This window comes from Peromyscus leucopus, chromosome 1 (genome assembly GCF_004664715.2).
Source record: "Peromyscus leucopus breed LL Stock chromosome 1, UCI_PerLeu_2.1, whole genome shotgun sequence".
NCBI classification, from domain to species: domain Eukaryota; kingdom Metazoa; phylum Chordata; class Mammalia; order Rodentia; family Cricetidae; genus Peromyscus; species Peromyscus leucopus.
The window spans coordinates 190506824-190525511 of record NC_051063.1 but is presented as its reverse complement, the minus strand read 5'-3'; the positions used below and the strand labels follow the sequence as shown (position 1 = coordinate 190525511).

Below are 18688 nucleotides of genomic sequence, written 5' to 3'. Positions count from 1 at the left end.
TGAGGCATGGGCTTTAGTTAGATATTCTGTAACTCTCACTGGTGTAGAACAGGCCCCATTGTTTATGCTGTGTGGAACTGAATTGCTCTAAACATGGAGCTGCTTTTCCCTGACAGGGAATTTGTGATGCAATTCCCAGTGTGTTACCATGAATTCTACTTTGTAGATCCTTCCTGAACCATTACTGAATGTCTCAATGTGAATTATCTAACATAATATACTAACATCATTTCTGAAGGCATTAACATAAACAGATTGTTCAGGAGTCCTGGGATCAAATTTCCTCATAGTAGTATCCTCCAAGGAACCTTAGTTTCAACAAACATGAGTGATGTCATCAAACTACCTGAGATCTCCTCATATATATTTATCAACCAAATTTAATCACATGGACATCAAATGCACAGCCCCAGGAAACAGTTTGTCCAAGATTTCTCCAGAGTTTACAAAACACCTGGAAAATAAGGAATCATGAATGCACAAGTAGCCTTTCTTTTTGCTACAGATATGAAAGCAGGTGGGAATACATGGATGCCCATATAATGTGTTGATCTGAATAGCCCTTCACAATACACACTGTGTAGACATAGAGTAGGACAAAGATGTTCACTTTGATTTTCCTGTTCTTGCTCCTGAACATTCCACTTCTTGTGTCCAGTTTCATTCATCCCGCGTGTTTTTGGAAAGTGAAGCAGAATAAGAGCAAGGATGGAGACTTGTTAACATCTTGTATCTTCTCCCTTGGATCAGTGAAGAGGCCTGTCAAGAAAGAGTATTTCAACCACCTTCTGAATGTACAGTAAGTTCCTTTGCATTTTATATGTAAATGTCATCACAAATATTTTTTGAGGGCTCTTAAGGTAAGAATTAAAGCAAAGTTTTGACTCTTTTGTCATGTTATCCTGAGCTACACACCAAGAAACAACCCCAAATTCTTTTAGAGACTCATTGCTATTTTTCTACTTTTAGTTTGTTCAGAAAGTATTGTTATTCCTCCAGTTTCCCTCCTATGTATAAGGCTAGAAGCTGAGCGGGGGAGGGGGGAATGACTTTATATCTTGTTCCATCACATATAGCCCTTTTCTGGAGAGTGTCTGCAGCACTATAGCCAGTGATATCTTTGAGTATCATCCTATGGGTGTTGAGTAGACTTTGTGATGACCATTTGATTATTTTGTAACTCCTAATGTATGGGCTTGGGCAACTAAGCTTTGTGGCACCTCTATCTCCAGAGAGTTTTTATATAGATATTCAGTTATTCTCTCAAATGCTCTCTGCCTGTAGCCACACTATGCCTTCTAAAGCGGCATCAAGAATGGAAGTAGGAGAACTGTCCACTGTGAACTTCATATGTGTTCCTGTTTCTCCATACTTCACTTATACACATGTATAATCATTGGACTTTAATTTCAAAGTACAATTCTTCATTTTTTCTTTATAGGAAAGAAGGAATGTATAGACTGTAAATGTTATGTTTACATTTTTCTTAAATGAAAGACTATCACTAATAGTGGTGACTGCTTACACTCCTTGTAACATGCTGAATGACAGCTGTGGCATGTGATACTTGGCAACACTTGAGAACAGTTTTATACTAGCTCAACTTTTCCATTACTTAAGAAGCATGTGTCTTCTCTCTTTATATATAAGTTGTTTTCACTTACATTTATATCATGTTTACTACCTCTTATATTTCCCTTTCAGAACTTTTAATAATTATAGCTGCATATTTCACCATTTAGGCACTACACACATTTTGATTTTGTGCATTGCCAAGAGTTGTTTTCAAACACCACACTTTAGTCCACTAGGCCATTCTAATAGCTCACATCATTGATGTTTTTTAATGTTTAGTTTGAAGGAGGTAGTAGTTAAGTTTCACAAATTCTAATCTCAAATTCCTGTTGACTTTTACTGAAAATTTCAATGATAATTTTCTGTGTGAATGAATATTATAAGATTATTTTCATTTAAAATGTATAGATAAGTATATTTACTTAAAAATAAAGATACCACAGTGGTAACATTTCTAAGTGAGAAATAGTTTATATTCAACTCTGAGTGAATTATTAAGAGTGAAACAGTATGTTTGAGTTTTATATTTATTGGTTAGATGTTATGCAATGTGTAGAAAGACTTGGGAGTTAATATTTTCCCATAAATCTAAAAACAAAATGGTATTGTTTTATTCCTACTAACTTGCTGACCATTTTACTAACAAACTTTATATATATTTTCCATATATTGTATTCTTTATATTCTTTTATTTTGCAAACATGTAATAATGGCAGAAATAAATCTCACTGCATTTTCCTGGTGTTCCAAGTCCTCAGCTGCATGATAGTGTTGTATATTTGTAACTGGAAATGTAGTTGAAAGGTGCTCAGTATAAGAAAATTTATGTTGGTACAATATACCAAGTGTGATTACATTGAACATTCCTGTGTAAACATAAAACAGATGGACAATACTAGGGTATATGCTCTTAATTTCTGCATTTGGGGAATGGAGCAGATGTATACCTGTTCATTTGAGGCCAGTCCAATCTAAAGCCAAGTGTCACTGAAAACCATGAAATCCATTACCAACTTATGGCCTACATGAGTATTTCTCATGTACACACACACACACACACACACACACACACACACACACACACACACACAGATGCATATATTTATCAAATATACTCTAGTATTGAAATTTATTTAGAAATTAAATCTTAAAAAAACATTTTGGTCAAGTGGTGGTGGCGCAAGCCTTTAATCCCTGCACTTGGGAGGCAGAGGCAGGCGGATCTTTGTGTGTTCAAGGCCAGCCTGGTCTACAGAGCGAGTTCTAGGAAAGGCACAGACCTACACAGAGAAACCCTGTCTCGAAAAACAAAAAAAAAAAATTATTTGTTCCATCCATTTGCCTGCAAATTTCATGATGTCATTGTTTTTCTCTGCTGAGAAAAACACCCCATTGTGTGTATGTACCAGATTTTCTTTATCTGTTCTTCAGTTGAGGGGCATCTAAGTTGTTTCCAGGTTCTGGCTATTATGAATTATGATGCTATGAACATAGTTGAGCATGTGTCCCTGTGGTATGATTGCGCCTTCCTTGGGTATATGCCCAAAAGTGGTACAGCTGAGTCTTGAAGAGGATTTATTACCAATTTTCTGAGAAACCACCACACTGATTTCCAAAGTGGCTGTATAAATTTGCACTCCCATGGAACTAGAAAATAGCATCCTGAGTGAGGTAACCCAGACTCAGACAGACAAACATGGTATGTACCCAATCATTAGTAGATACAAGATATAAAGCAAAGAATACTAGAAAACGACCCACAAATCCAAAGAAGATAACTAACATGGAAGTACCAAAAAGGAATGCTTGGATTGCCCTAGGAAGGGGAAATAGATGAGATCTCCATGAGTAAGCTGGGGATGAGGGGTGGGCAATGGAGGGTAGGAGATAGGCATGAGAACATAAAGGAATGGAATGTAGAGTGGGAAACCAATGAAAGAGATACCATGATAGAGGGAGATATCATGGGGATAGAGAGAAAACTGGTGCTAGGGAAGTTGCCAGGAATCCCCAAGGATGACCCCAGCTTGGACTACTAGAAATAGTGGAGAGGGTGCCTGATCTGAACTGGCTTACCCCAGTGATCCGACCAGTGAATACCTTAACTGTCATCACAGACCTTTATTCCAATGACTGATGGAAGCAGATGCAGAGATCCACAGCCAAACACCAGGCAGAGCTCCAGGAGTCCAGTCAAAGCGAGATAAGAGAAATTATATGAGCAATTGTATCAAGATCATGATGGGGAAACCTGCAGAGACTACCAAACCAAACTAGTGGGAACTCATGAAAGTTCGATCAATGGCTGTGGAGCCTGCATGAGACTGGACTAGGCCCTCTGCATGGCAAGACCATTGTGTAGCTTGATCTTCTTGGGGGCCCCCTGCCAGTAGGATCAGAATCCATCCCTGGTGCCCAAGGGGGCTTTTTGGAGCCTACTACCTATGATGGGGCACCTCATGCAGCTTTGAGGCAGGGAGAAGGGCTTGAACTGCCTCTACTGGATATACCTCCCCATGGGAGGCCTTGCCTTCTTATGAGGGGGAAGTGAGAGGTGGATTGGGAGGGGAAGGGGGGGAGCAGGAGGAGGGAAGAGAGGGATCTTTGATTGGTGTGTAAAATGACTGAAACATTTTTCTTAATTAAAAATAACATTTTGTGCTTGCAGTAGATAAATCACAAAGAAAAATCAGCAAGATGAGGCTGGGCATGAGGGAATATGTTAACTGTATTGCCCACTAATTATAATGAACAGGAGCCAAACACGGCCCGAGAAAGATCACTGTGCACTCACCAGTCATTCTTTGAATGCCTTTATACAATTCAGTTTGTTTCATAAAAAATACCAGAAACTTGGTTGACACATCACATGTATTTTTCATATTGCCCAATAATTTCAAAATGAAAACATGATTAGTTTTACTGTTTGGTCAAACCTGTGCCACTGTACTTATCTTCTGAGAAAGCACTTGAAAACCAGAGATGGAAAGTGCTCACTATGGAAGATGCTATTGTGTCCTTATATTTATTGGAGACACACTCTGATGAACTTTTAAAATTTTAGCAAGCTTTCAGCTTCTTATGTCATCCCAGCCTCACAACACAGGACAATTGTTTCAAACTTTGGGCAAGTTTGGGAATGCACTCCAGGATAGGATAATCCTTGTACTGACTACAAATGATCATCTGTAGATCTCGGTTTGTAATAATCATTGTATCCTTCTACAGAATACCAACTGCAAGCTACAAGTTTGTTCTGGCCTTGGCATTTTCCATTGATGAAGTCAACAGAAACTCTGATCTTTTACCAAATATGTCTCTGGTGTTTGAATTACCAGCAGAGGGTTGTCATCCTGTGTCACTATTACACAGTCTCATACATAATTCTGAACAAAGCCAGGAAGCTCCACCTAATTATGTCTGTAATGAAGACATCGGGTGTGCAATGATGCTTACAGGACCTTACTGGGCAACATCTGTCATAATGTGGAAAATCATGGATCTCTACCAATCTCAGCAGGTGAGGATTTTTTGGTGGGTTTGCAAGAAATGCCATGTCTGATGATACCATTCCCAGATGCTAAGAAGAGTGTGAGGAGGAGACTGGCCTTACACTTATGTCAAACTGTGTAGTGCAAGGGTACAGTTCAGAGACTTGATGGGACTTCCACATTTCCTTGTGTAAATGGAGATGAGGGAAGAAATAGTAGGTCAGGGGAGGTTTCTTGAACCCCTTGGCAGAATAGTGTTTATAAGTTCTTGGGAGTGTGTGCTACCTCATGCTGTTGCCTGTGTCCTAGTTACTTCAGCTCACCTATGGACCCTTCCATCCTATCCTGAGTGATTGTGAACAATTTCCATATCTGTATCAGATGGCCCCCAAGGACACATCACTAGCCCAAGCCATGATTTCTTTGATGCTTCACTTCAGCTGGAACTGGATTGGGCTGGCCATCTCAGACAATGATCAAGGTATTCAATTTCTCTCATATTTGAGAACAGAGATGGAAAAAAATACAGTCTGCTTCGCCTTTGTAAACATGATCCCGGTCAACATGGAGCTATACATGTCAAGAGCTGAAGTGTATTATAACCAAATCATGACATCATCCACAAATGTAGTTATCATTTATGGAGACACAGACAGTACTCTAGCTGTGAGCTTTAGAATGTGGGAATCTCTAGGTATACAGAAAATATGGGTCACCACTTCACAGTGGGATGATACTACAAGTAATAGAGACTTCACACTTACCTCATCCCTTGGAACAATAACTTTTGCTCACCACCATACTGAGATTTCTGGTTTTAAAAATTTTGTTCAGACATTGACCCATCTCAGATACTCAGATGAATACCTGGCAAGGTTGGAGTGGATGAAATTTAACTGTGAAGTAGCAGAATCTAAGTGGAAGACACTGAAGAATTGTTCATCCAATGCCTCACTGGAATGGCTGATGGTACAAACTTTTGACATGGCCTTTAATGATGCCAGTTATGATTTATACAATGCTGTGTATGCTTTGGCCCATGCCCTTCATGAGAGACTTCTTCAACAACAAGTAAATCAGCCAATGGACAATGGAAAAGAACACAATTTTAACTGTTTGAAGGTAGTGTTATTTCTATTGGAAGGTTTTCTGTGTTATAAATGTTATAGCACTCAAGAGTCGGTCAGATGCCCAAATCTAGTGTATTAATAAATATTCCCCCATTAGAAAGATTTATGAACATTTTTCCTGTTGAGGAAGTAAATCTGGATGTTGGTATAAATCTCTAATACTAAGGCAATCATTTGGAAGACACAATTTATCAGTAGAAATCAGTGATTTTGTTAGAGAGCTCCTGAATATCATCACACTGTTCTTATAGTGGAAACAGATCAGTCCTTCCCCGTTAATGCTGTACATTAACTTATTAATTATAAAATACATGGTAGTGAGTGTAGGAGTTGGTTTTCAAAAGCATTCTTAACTGAATCCACCTGCACTCTAGGTTTGGGGACCTCACTTATAACTCTGAGAGTAATTACACAAGAAATTGTTCTGTGATTCAGTTCAGTACATACATGTGTATTCATGTACATGAATGGGTGTTTCTCAGTGTGTATGAATGCATGTTTTTGTGCTTCTATGTATCTGTGTATATATCTGTATTGCTTTGTGTGTATGTGTGTCAGTCTAGCTGCATATCTACCTGTCTGTAGTAGTGAACATAAATTTGCCTGATGTCAATGTCTTTCTGTATGGGTGTTGTTTTTCTGTGTATTTTCCTATGTGTGTTTTGTATGTTTCTGTGTATTTACTTGCATATATGTTGCTGTGTATATGTGAGTGGGTGTCTGTGTCAGAATGTCTTTGGATATGTGCATAAATTTACTGTGTCAATGTGTCTGTGTGGTTGTCTGTATCTTGGTATGTCTCCCTGTGTGTGTTTGTCTGAGACTATGTGTATGTGTGGGCCTGTGTATAGGTTTTCTATATTTATCTTTCTATGTGTCAGTTTAAGTGTATAAGTCTCTCTGTCTATGTGTGCCAGTATGTTCATATGTGTGTGTTGGCATGTGTGTGTGTGTGTGTGTGTATGTGAGTGTGTGTGTAAATGAGTATATGGGAGTATTAGGTATTTATATCTGTATGAATGTGCATAGCTCTGTGTTTAGCTGTGTTGGTGTATGTGTGTCTGTGTTTGTGTATAGTCCATATCTATGTTTTGTTTCTGAATGTATGTCTGTGCTTGTGTTCCATAATTTTCTTTGAGAGAATTAAAATGATAGGAACATTATGAAAAGTTTATTTTCCATTTGCTTTCATGGAGATTTTTACCCTTGGCCCCTTCAATAAAGTTTCCTTTAAGATGAAACTGAGATATGTTTTCTGACTTCCAGTAAGGGCACATTCAATATAGAATGGTGACTGTCTTTCAGCTGCACTCCATTCTGAGGAAGACTCACTTCACTAATCCTGTTGGGGAAAAAGTAAATATGAACGAGAAAGAAAAACTACAGCCAGACTATGACATTTTTCAGACTTGGAATTTTCTACAAGGTCTTGGAATTAAGGTGAAGATAGGGATTTTTAGCCCATATTTTCCTCATGGTCAACAGATCCGTTTATCTGAATATAGGAAATGGTGGCCCACAGAAAGTAGACAGGTGGGTCTGACCTAACTGTACTGACTTACATTACACAGTAGTAACGTGTCAAGTGTAGTGAGTAGCCATTCCAGCTTTGATCTGGAAGCTCCAACCCTGGTCAGCAAGGCCTCTTCCTCCGTTGGTCCACCAGCTTGACCACCCCTAGTTCTTCAGGTCTTCTCGGAGCCGCACCAGTCCCTCAGTGCATCTCTTTGGAAGCCTAGCTAGCTCAGTCGGTAGAGCATGAGACTCTTAATCTCAGAGTCATGTGTTCAAGCCACATGTTGGGCACCAGATATTGGTGAAATTATTAAGGCCACTCCACATAGTTAAATGGGAGATTTATTTTGTAGGGTAACTTAGAAGTGAAAGGATAGGGAACAGGGTCTGGGAAAGGTGTAGCACAGTCCGGCCTTGTTCTCTGGAGAACTCTGCTCAGTCTAACTCCAGCATCCAGGGTCCAGGAACCAAGAGAGCCTGCACATCTGTATCTTGGGTCTTCAGGGTCCTCTCTCCACCCCACCTTGTAGGGTGGACAGTTACTGAAGCCTCAATGGGGGATGGAACTTCCAGATAAAAGCTGGAATGGCTACCCACTACAGTCAAGTCTGTCCATTTGTTCTTCCTTGTAACTCAGTAAAATGAAAGAGATTGTCACACTAAGAACCAGTCTCTGGCCTCCTATGTTATCTCTCTTCTTTTTACTTTTGATGTCATAGTTTATGTAATTCTTTGATTATTTTAGACATACACAGAGTGTATTTTATATCATATCAGAAACTGTTTATGATTTTAACATAAGTATATACTGGTTATAACCAATGTTTAATATTATTTCCAGTAAAGTGAGCAATATTCTCTTGGTACCATTCTGATTACTACATAGTGATTTTCTCCTGTATGCTGAACATCAGGCACAGATGATGAAAAGACTTAGATTGATTGTAAGGATAGAGTCAAGTCAACATGCATGCAATATTAATTTTTATGATATAATTTTCTGCAAACCTTCTTACAAAAAGATCCTTTATTATCAACACTTCTAACCATAAATTAACATTTTCTTGATCCATATTAGGTATTCTATAATTAAATACTCACTTTTTCCTTCTTTTTTTTAAAGGTAGGTATGGGTATTTTGTCTGTATGTATGTCTGTTGAACATTTGCATTTCTAGTACATAAGAATGTCAGGAGAATGATTCAAGTTCCTGGGAACATGATAGACCTTAGTGCCAGTCAGAGGGTCCTGAAAATCAAACTTGAGTCCTGCTCATGAGCAACAATTGTAATTACCAGTTGAACCATTTCTCCAGCCCTGAATTATAACGTCAATGAAATTTCACAGTAGGGAACTTTGCTTTTTCCCCATAATTCTTGCATAGTTCATTCAAAATAACAAGATTGTGCCTACTTTCCTTCTCTGTATGGGAGGAACTGGTAGTAATAAACTTTGGCTTTCATGATAATTGTAAATGTCACTGTCCATCTCTGGATGAGGGTAGGGTCTGAAGTGACTGCATGTAAGAGCAGTGATGGAGAAATCAGACTTGAGGATACTTTCAACTTTCATTTTAGAAGTTATGGTCAGAGGGGAAACATATCTCTGTATGACTTGTCATATTATGAAAACTTGCAGCTCTCACAGGCTTTATGTGTACACAAATTATTTGCTCATATACTTTAATCATTGATTCCAAAGTCTTTCCATGGCATATACTTTTTAAAAGTCTTTCATGATTACATAAGCATATTAAAATAAAAGAAACAAAACCAGCAAACAGCAAATTTCATTTAGAACTAAAATCTAACATTATGATAAAATCAATTCTTTTAACTCAGTTACTGTTTCTTTAAAATTGGTGTTGTAAACCTTTGTGGTTACAGTAAAACTATGCAGGATATCTCTATGTAAGTTTGACTAAGTTAACACATCAGAATTAATTTCCTACTACCTGTTAGTCTATTAATTTACTATAATGGATATTTGATCTTTCTACAGAAATCTAATTCCTCCTTCCCTTGCTTAAATTCTTTCTTTTAAATTTGACATAAGACCATCATCCTTTCCCTTGACCTCTAAAATACCATGTACTTTTCTTTATTCTTTCTACAATCAGAGAAGTCCTGATGTGACAAGTCTCCTCAGGAAGCTAGGCAGTACACTGATACAAAATGTTTTTGTTTGTGTCTCTGTCATAAACTTTTGTTTCAATATGGTCTCTAACTTTATTACAATCCAACAAAGAGTAAAAGAACATCAAGATTCCTAAAACAGCATTACCAAACTTGTCATTAATTTTATAATCAAAATTCTTTCCTGTAAATAATAGTTCTGTGTTTCTTTGGCAATACATGAAATCGAATTATTCAGTTATAGTTTGTCAACTTTCAAAATTCACTTAATTTTTCTTCTTTAATTACTTTTTCCAAATCCTATGCCTCATGCTTACTAATACCTATACTATTACCTAAGGGTAATAGGTTCTATAGAAAATTCAATTTCTTGCATAGCTAATTCTCCTAGGGAACCACCATAATTTCTTTCTCTTCAACATCAGTTTTTATAAAAATTGTTATATTATCCCAGTGCTAGCCTTCAGTTGGGGACCCTTATCAGCAAGATATTCAAACATTAAAATGTCAAAGATACAGGCAAGAGTTATGTAGCAAAGTCCTCCAAAGGCAGTGAAGGGTCAGTTCAATTCATTCAAGAACTGTGGGATTATTAAGCAATGCCTTCAAGATATTTAGCATGGCCATATCCCCTTTTTCTTTCAAGCTGTGAAGCATGAAATTCAACAGTTAAGGCCTGCAAACCTTTGCCTTGCTGTCTTATAATGACTGTGAATATACAAACAAACAAACAAAAAACCCCAAAATATGAAATTTCTGATGCCCAAATTAATAAAATAGGACCCAGAGTTGGCATGTCCCACATGGGATTGTATAATCAGCAGTAAAGGAAATATCCCATTATGTGTCCTGGGCATACCAGTAGGCATGGATTCTGATGTGGGTGGTTTTAAGATATCCAATTCAAACTGACCAACTATAGAGTGGGTTGAATATTAAAGAAGCTAACCTCAGGAAAGTCTTCAGGCTTGATCTGAGGTGATATTTAGATTGTTCAGATAGTATAAAGTTTACAGTTAGTGATCTTCCTCAGAGTAATGAGGAGAATTATTTGCATGGAAAAGCACACATGGACTAAAGGTGTAGCTACTGAGCTAAATATCCATTCAGAGGGTAGTAATGAAATATCATTTCTGTTCTTACCATAGCTCCATTGAGCATTACTAAAACATCCAGTTGAAGAATTAACAGGATTAAAAACAATTCAACCAGTGCTCTGCTCCCAATCATGCAAATCCCAGTGAAGAAACAAACAAATATAATCATAAAGATACCCAAGCAAAATAACTCTAAATGTTATAATAATAGACTTAAATGCAAGTATATTCAATGACATTTTAACAAAGAATGATTGTAAGAATGTACCAAAAAAATCCCTGAAGTGTCTAGAAGAATAAAATGCTATAACAAAAAAAAAATCACTGTGTGAGCATGTATCCAAGGAAATCATAAAAGACACAAAATAATGAAAAATTCAAAATAAAATATTTGAAGGAAAAGCTAATTAAATCAAAGGAATAAGCAGTGAAAATTCTCATCTAGATCATCTATCAGGCTGAAGATAGGATAGCAAGATTTGAACACCAGCTATGCTTAAGAAAATTCAAACAATGACAAAGGTAAAACAATAACAAAGAAAGAAAAACATAGAATATCAAGGAGATATGATTAGAAGATCAAATTTACAAATCATGGACCCTAAAACAATCAACATTATATCCAGTAAAATATAGGTATAAATTTTCAAAATGCAATGAGATATGTGGCCATCTAGATACAGTAGTCATTTAAATATCACACACTTAACACCAGAAAAGATCAAGGCCTTGAAATACGTTTCTTAAAATTGTTTTGTAACAAGGAGAAGAAATGGAATGCTACAGGAGAGAAACCCTAGTCATAGAAAGGCCCCATCTAGATAACAGCAGATTTCACCACGGACATGTTTAAAGAAGCAGAATATCCATGATGTGTTTCTTTTTTCTTTTCTTTTCTTTTCTTTTCTTTTCTTTTCTTTTCTTTTCTTTTCTTTTCTTTTCTTTTCTTTTCTTTCTTTTTTTTCAAGACAGGGGTTCTCTGTGTATGCTGTCCATCAAACTCACAAAGATCCATCTAACTCTGCCTTCCAAGTGCCTCCCGGCCCATGATGCATTTCTAACACGCAGGGACATAACTTCCAAGCTGAGTTACTATACACAGTAAGATATTGCTAATAATAGAAGGAGACAGATGGAAGTTGAACAATGAACACAATTACAACAATTCATAACCACTGAAACAAGCAGTAACTCGAAGAACCCCTTCACTGGAAAGCAAGACGAACACAAGAGATCAAAGGAATGAATAGACAGCACTTAAATAACAGACTGAAAATCAGCTGCCGGAAAACTATCCAATATTGAATAAGAGCAAATGGAAAATAATTTTCTGTAATAATTAGGTGTTAAGGGTCACCTTCTTTTATCAAAACACACAGACAACAGCATTAGTTTAAGAAAGTTACTCTGCTATCAATATGGGAATCGAATATATGCATTTATGAATATTTCCCACATTTTGTAGAGAGCACTTCTACAAAATGTGGGAAAACATTGAAATGAAGTAAAATAGAAAGAAAATTAGAGAAAATCTCTTTGATAGTTATGGATGAAACAATTTTTCACTGAACACCTTCCAAGAAAAATCAAAAACACAAGAGAAAGATCAATCTCTGAGCCAAGATGTCTTCATTTCAGGGATGCAAGCATGGTTCACATGGGCAAGTCAGAGTGTAAGATATCACATAATAAACATAAGAATACAATTACATTATTATCCAAAAATATGCAGAAAGGACTCTTAAAAACCTATCAACTCTTCAGATTTAAAAAACAAAACAAAGCCTGAAAGAATAGAAGGAATACATGTTGACATAATAAGGTTTTCTATGGCAAAACTATTGGCAGCAATGTACTACATGAAGAGAAAAATAAAAGAATGTCCATAAAAATCAGAAATTAGGATAGCTGTGTGTGGACAGATGTACATGTCTTAATCCCAGCTCATTGTAAGCGGAGGCTAAAAAATTCTATGTCCCCTTGTAGCTAGCCTGGCCTACATAGTGAGTTCAGACAAGCCAGAACTGCATATGGAAACACTGCCTTAAATAAATGAAAAGAAATTGGATTCTTATTTAAAAATAGTTCTTAAAACATTGGTGAAAGGAAAAAAATACAAAAAAGAAGAAAAAATTGTCACCTGGTCTAGGTAGGGAATTGTAGTCAACCAACCCTACACAGTGAGACCCAACTATCACAACAAAAACAGAAAAGAAGATGTTGTAGTTGCCCATATTTGTGGAGAACTTGTGATGACCCTGTCTGTGTATAGGAGACACAACAAAGGATACTAGAATTAGGAACTTTTTGGTGCACAAGAGAGATTTCAATCACCAGATTCATGTTAATACATAGATATATACCTATTTTTTAAATTTAAAAAATCCGTTGATTGATATTAAACAGCCTAACACGCATTGAGGTTCCTCCTCCTTTTACAGTCTTTGTAGTGACTTTTCGTATTAGGAAACACTCCATCTTCCAGCTCAATACACATAAACTCAGCATTTCTTCACCACAAATATTCTGGGTTCTGCCTATTCAACAGTTTCCTTATAATTTGTCATGGTTTGCAGTGGTAATTTGCTATAGGTCATTGTTACTATCTGAAATTTGAGCAGATATCTCCCCTGTTGCAGATATCCATGCATCCTAGCTTGCTACTCTGTTGCTGTGATTAACCATAAGCAATGTGAGGAGGAATGGTTGACTTGGCTCATGGGTTATAGTCAAGGGAGGAAAAGGAAAGAATCTGGAGACTGCAGCTAAAGCAACACGCCCCCCCCCCCCCGCCCCCGAAGGAACACTGTTTACTAGCTTGATTGTTTGATTTTTCATACAGCCCTGCCTGGGAATGGCACTGCCCAGAGTGGGCTGGACACTCCTACACAAATTACCCAATAATAATATGTTTTACCGATATGACAGGATAGTCCAATGCAACAAGTTATATTTAGTTAAGATTTCCTCTATCTTTTAAATGTACTTTGTGTCATGTTGATGAAAGCTAACTAGAATTTGCAGCTTGAAAGTTCTATAGTGTTTGCATAGAGTGAACAACTCATTCTTACTCCTAAATATTTAAGTTTGGGAAGTGTAGCAGGGTCCTTTGCTGTTGTTCCCTTTGGGGATGGGAGGCAAGTAGGCGCAGAGTCAAACCATACAGACTCTGGAAGAATGTGGAAACAAGCTCAGTTTATTCAGGAAGAGGCAAGCCTTATATACCCTCCACCCCACCCTGGGGGGAGGTCTAATGAATATGCATCAGCTGGTATGACATTGCTGCCTCTCATTGGTCCAGGTCATCTCCAGATCATGTTTCAGCTGCTGTTGCTAAGACCATCAGGCAGACCCAGGCTGGCTCTAGGAAAGTATCTTTCTTACTTGTTTGGGCCCTCTGGCCCTCAAGCCTCTTAGGGATCAGTTATCCCACAGGGAAGCAACTCAATTTTTATCAGTTTGTCTCCTTAAATTTATATGGTTGACATTATATAACTTACATAGTGAAATGTGATCACTCATGTGGTCTATAAAATAAAATAAGTTTAATGATATTTCAATATGCTAATATAATACATTAATGGAATGGGTAGGTAAAACTCCTCATATCAGCATGTGTCTAATTTTCTACAGATGCCACCCTCTGTATGCAGTGCTGATTGTGGTCCTGGATTCAGAAAATATGGGCAGGAGGGAATGGCAGCCTGCTGTTTTAATTGCATCCCCTGCCCCCAAAATGAAGTTTCTAATGAGACAAGTGAGTGTTTGCTTTTGAAAAAATATCCTTCACATTGGCCATACTTTCTCCCTTCTTACTGGGATTCTGAAGGTGTTTAATATGCAACTACTCAAGTCAAATACATCATTTTTCTAAGTTAGACTTTGTAGGAATGTAATCAATTACAATGTCCCATAAAGTAACACCATGACATGCATCTTAGACTCATTGTAAATTCTTGGCAGGTGAATTTTATGAAAGATACATTTTATTATCAAAGTGTAGTGTCAGAAAATTCTACACAACATTTTTCTTAGTCATTAAACTCCTCTAAAATAACATGTACACAAGATTCAGATCATGAATCTTGAAAATAGTTTTATTTTTTGGCATGTATGCATGTGACCCCATGTAAGGTTATGCACACCATGTATGTACAGGAGCCCATAGAAAACAGAATAGGTCATCAGGTGCACTGACCACTGTCATGTGTGTGATGGGAACCAAATAAAATACAAGTCCTCTGTAAGGTTAATGAAATGGGAAAATAATTATGTGGAAACCCTTCAGAAACTGCAAAGTTTGAGACCAAAGACTTAGCATAATATCCAGAGACCGGTTTCAAAGGTTCAATGTGAATGAAAATTGAGGAAAGTGAGGATACATGTTGACACATGATGTGTATAATATGAGTAGTCCTATACTCAGTGTGTTTATATACATTACCCAAATACTACTGTAACAAAATAATAGAATAAAATTATTTTTATGAAACATAGTTAGCCACAATAATTCAAAATATCTTGTCACCTACACAGCCCATGTTTGTCAAATAATTATTTGATTAAGGACTGCTAAATACAAATGGCAGACACACAGTTTTTCAATCAATGCTCTGTAATTAAACAAAATAAAATGAAAGTACTCAAAGGAAATTTATGGCCAGTGAGATAGATCAGCAGTTAAAACCCTTTCAACTAAAGCTGATGACCTGAGTTTATCCCCATGTTCCACATAGTAGGAGAAAGTTGCCTACTTCTAGACATGCCTTCTGATTTCCATGTACTCCCATGTACAACATTCACCAAAATAATTAAGCAATGTGTAATGAAATTGTTTTAAATGTAGAAACAATTAAGAATAAAGGATATTTAAACAATAAATACAACAAATTAAACAAAAATATCTTTGTTACTTTATGTGTATGTATGTGAGATGGATGGTTAAGTCTACCCCAGTGCAGATGCAGGTGAGAGGGATCCAATGTTCCTGTAGTTAGAGTGACAGGCAGTTATGAGAGACCTGATATGAGTTCTGGGGATCGAAGTTGTGTATCCTGCAATAGGAATACATTATCTCCACATCTGAGCCAAGTTTCCAGTTTCTTAAACAATTTAGTGGATAGCTTGTGCCCTTAAATGTATTGTTATAGATAAAATGACTTAAAATCCTGGAAGCTTATCATTACTTTCTGCAATTACCCAATGATTAAGCTCAATTGAAATCACAATTCTTACCTTTGCCACAGTGGGTGTTACAAATAATGGGGGAATATTGCTCAACATAAACATTGTGTGTTATAATTCCTGTTTAAGCATATTGTATTATCTTACTCATACTGTTTATCACTTCTTACTTATCCTGAGTACACATGCATAGTCTCAGAATATCCCAGAGATGGAAATTAGGTAAGTTGCAAGGTACTGTCTGCTTCCAAGTAATGGAATCAAAATGTAGTGATTTTTAGTGCTAAGTATATAGAGAGGATTCTATCTTCAGTAAAGAGTTTTGGCTTTTTGAAAACAATTCATGAGAATTGGGTGACTGTGCTTCCAGATGAAGATACAAATGAGGGCATATTTATGTAAATTTTTACCCTTTGCTGTTTTCGCACATTAATATAAAATTCATATAACATCCACATCTCAATCTTACCCTCTTGCTTTCCCCATGTAAGTCCAGGCATTCTCAAGTTCACAAGATCTTCTATTCCTTTTAAATGCTCACACACATATAAATATTTGTAAGCACATACAACCAACATATGTGATTTAGTGTTGCTTGTATGTCAGTGTGTTTGGACTGGCAAATTCACACTAGAAAATGTATCATAGAGCTTGTTCCAGTAGAAGACATCATCTCCATCTCTCATGAGCATAGCATTCATAAAAGGAACAAAGATCTCAGGACGCACTGAATTGAAGGGATCTGTGATGTTAAAATACACTCAGAAAAATTGTGGTCGATGAATTTAGCTTCTGTGATTTCACCAGTGTAAATATTTTATCATCACATCTAGAATGCACTAGAAATATCTCTGCTTTCTGAAAACATGATTAATGATCTCATCAATACATTTAAGTGGACAAAACAAGTGATGCTTTAATTTCATTACTCATAAAGATAATGAATATTACTAAATGGAAGCTTTGCCATGCAGCCATGTAATTCCATTACATCCTCAGGAACAAAATGCAGATATTGCAAAACTTTGTCAAAATCCAAAATGAAAATTTTCTGTCAGTAAAGATGCTGAAGCTGAACTAATAACATTACCCTTTGTCCATCAGATTTGCATCAATGTGTGAAGTGTCCAGAGGATCAGTATGCCAATACAGGGCAGACCCTGTGCACTGACAAAGCTGTGATCTTTATGACCTATGAGGACCCACTGGGGTTGGCTCTTGCCTTAATGGCCTTGTGCTTCTCTGCATTCACAGCTCTGGTTCTTGGGGTCTTTGTCAAGCACCATGAAACTGCCATTGTCAAGGCCAATAACAGGAATCTCAGCTACATTTTACTCATCTCACTCATCTTTTGTTTCCTTTGCTCCTTGCTCTTCATTGGCCAACCAAACTCAGCTACCTGCATCCTGCAGCAAATCACATTTGGAGTTGCATTCACTGTGGCTGTTTCAACTGTGTTGGCCAAAACAATTACTGTGCTTTTGGCTTTCAAAGTCACAGTCCCTGGAAGAAGGATGAAGTACTTCCTGGTTTCAGGGGCACCAAACTACATCATTGCCATCTGCACTCTCATCCAAATTATTCTCTGTGCAATCTGGTTGCGAGTTTCTCCTCCCTTTGTTGACATTGATACACACTCTGAGCACAACCATATCATAATCATGTGCAACAAGGGCTCAGCTACTGCATTCTACTGTGTCTTGGGATATCATGGCTCCCTTGCCTTAGGGAGCTTCATTGTGGCTTTCTTGGCCAGAAATCTCCCTGACACATTCAATGAAGCCAAGTTGCTGACCTTCAGCATGCTGTTGTTCGGCAGTGTCTGGATCACCTTTCTCCCAGTCTACCACAGCACCAAGGGTAAGGTCATGGTGTCTGTGGAGGTCTTCTCTATCTTGACCTCCAGCGCAGGCTTATTGGGATGCATCTTTGTTCCCAAGTGCTACATAATTTTATTAAGACCAGAGAGAAATTCTCTTAAAAAATTAAAGGAGAAAACATTTTCTTGATCTCACTTTTTATAAATACTAACAGAAATGCGTGGTGATATTTTATTTGCCCTGAAATGTGATATTTTATTTGTGCTTTAATAAATAAAACTTTCCTGGAGATCAGAGGAAAAAGCCAGTCATTATAAGTAAGTAAAAAAGCCATGCAATGTTAGCACATGCCTTTAATCCTATCATTTGGGAGGCAGGGATCTGTCTGGATCTATGTGAGTTTAAGGCCACATTGGGAACAGAGTCAGAAATAGTGGCACGTGCCTTAAATTCCAACACTAGTTAACCATGGAGGTCTGGAGGTCTGTACAGACAGACAGGAAGTGACAGAACTGGGCAGGAAGAGGAAATGATGTAGCTGGACAGAGAGAGCAAATCAGATGGCAGAACAGAAAGGCATACAGGCATGGGTTGAGAGGAAATATCTGCAGCTTTCGAAGCTGCACAGCTGGTGAGGTGAGGTTAGCATGTAGCTGTTCCTATTCCTCTGACCTTTCTCAGGTTTTCACCTCTATATCTGTCTCTGTGTTTTCTATTAATAAGACCGTTTAGAAATTTGTC

The 18688-nt window shown here is 37.4% G+C and overlaps 1 protein-coding gene across 1 annotated transcript; it reads left to right on the top strand.

The window, feature by feature from the left end:
* Positions 1–602: 602 nt before the first annotated feature.
* Positions 603–18136, top strand: LOC114685601 (vomeronasal type-2 receptor 116-like). The gene is made up of 6 exons (XM_028860242.1): positions 603–799; positions 4804–5095; positions 5376–6188; positions 7502–7729; positions 14577–14700; positions 17232–18136. Exons 1-6 carry the CDS (start codon positions 603–605, stop codon positions 18134–18136), a joined length of 2559 nt encoding a protein of 852 aa, XP_028716075.1.
* The last annotated feature ends 552 nt before the right edge of the window (positions 18137–18688 follow it).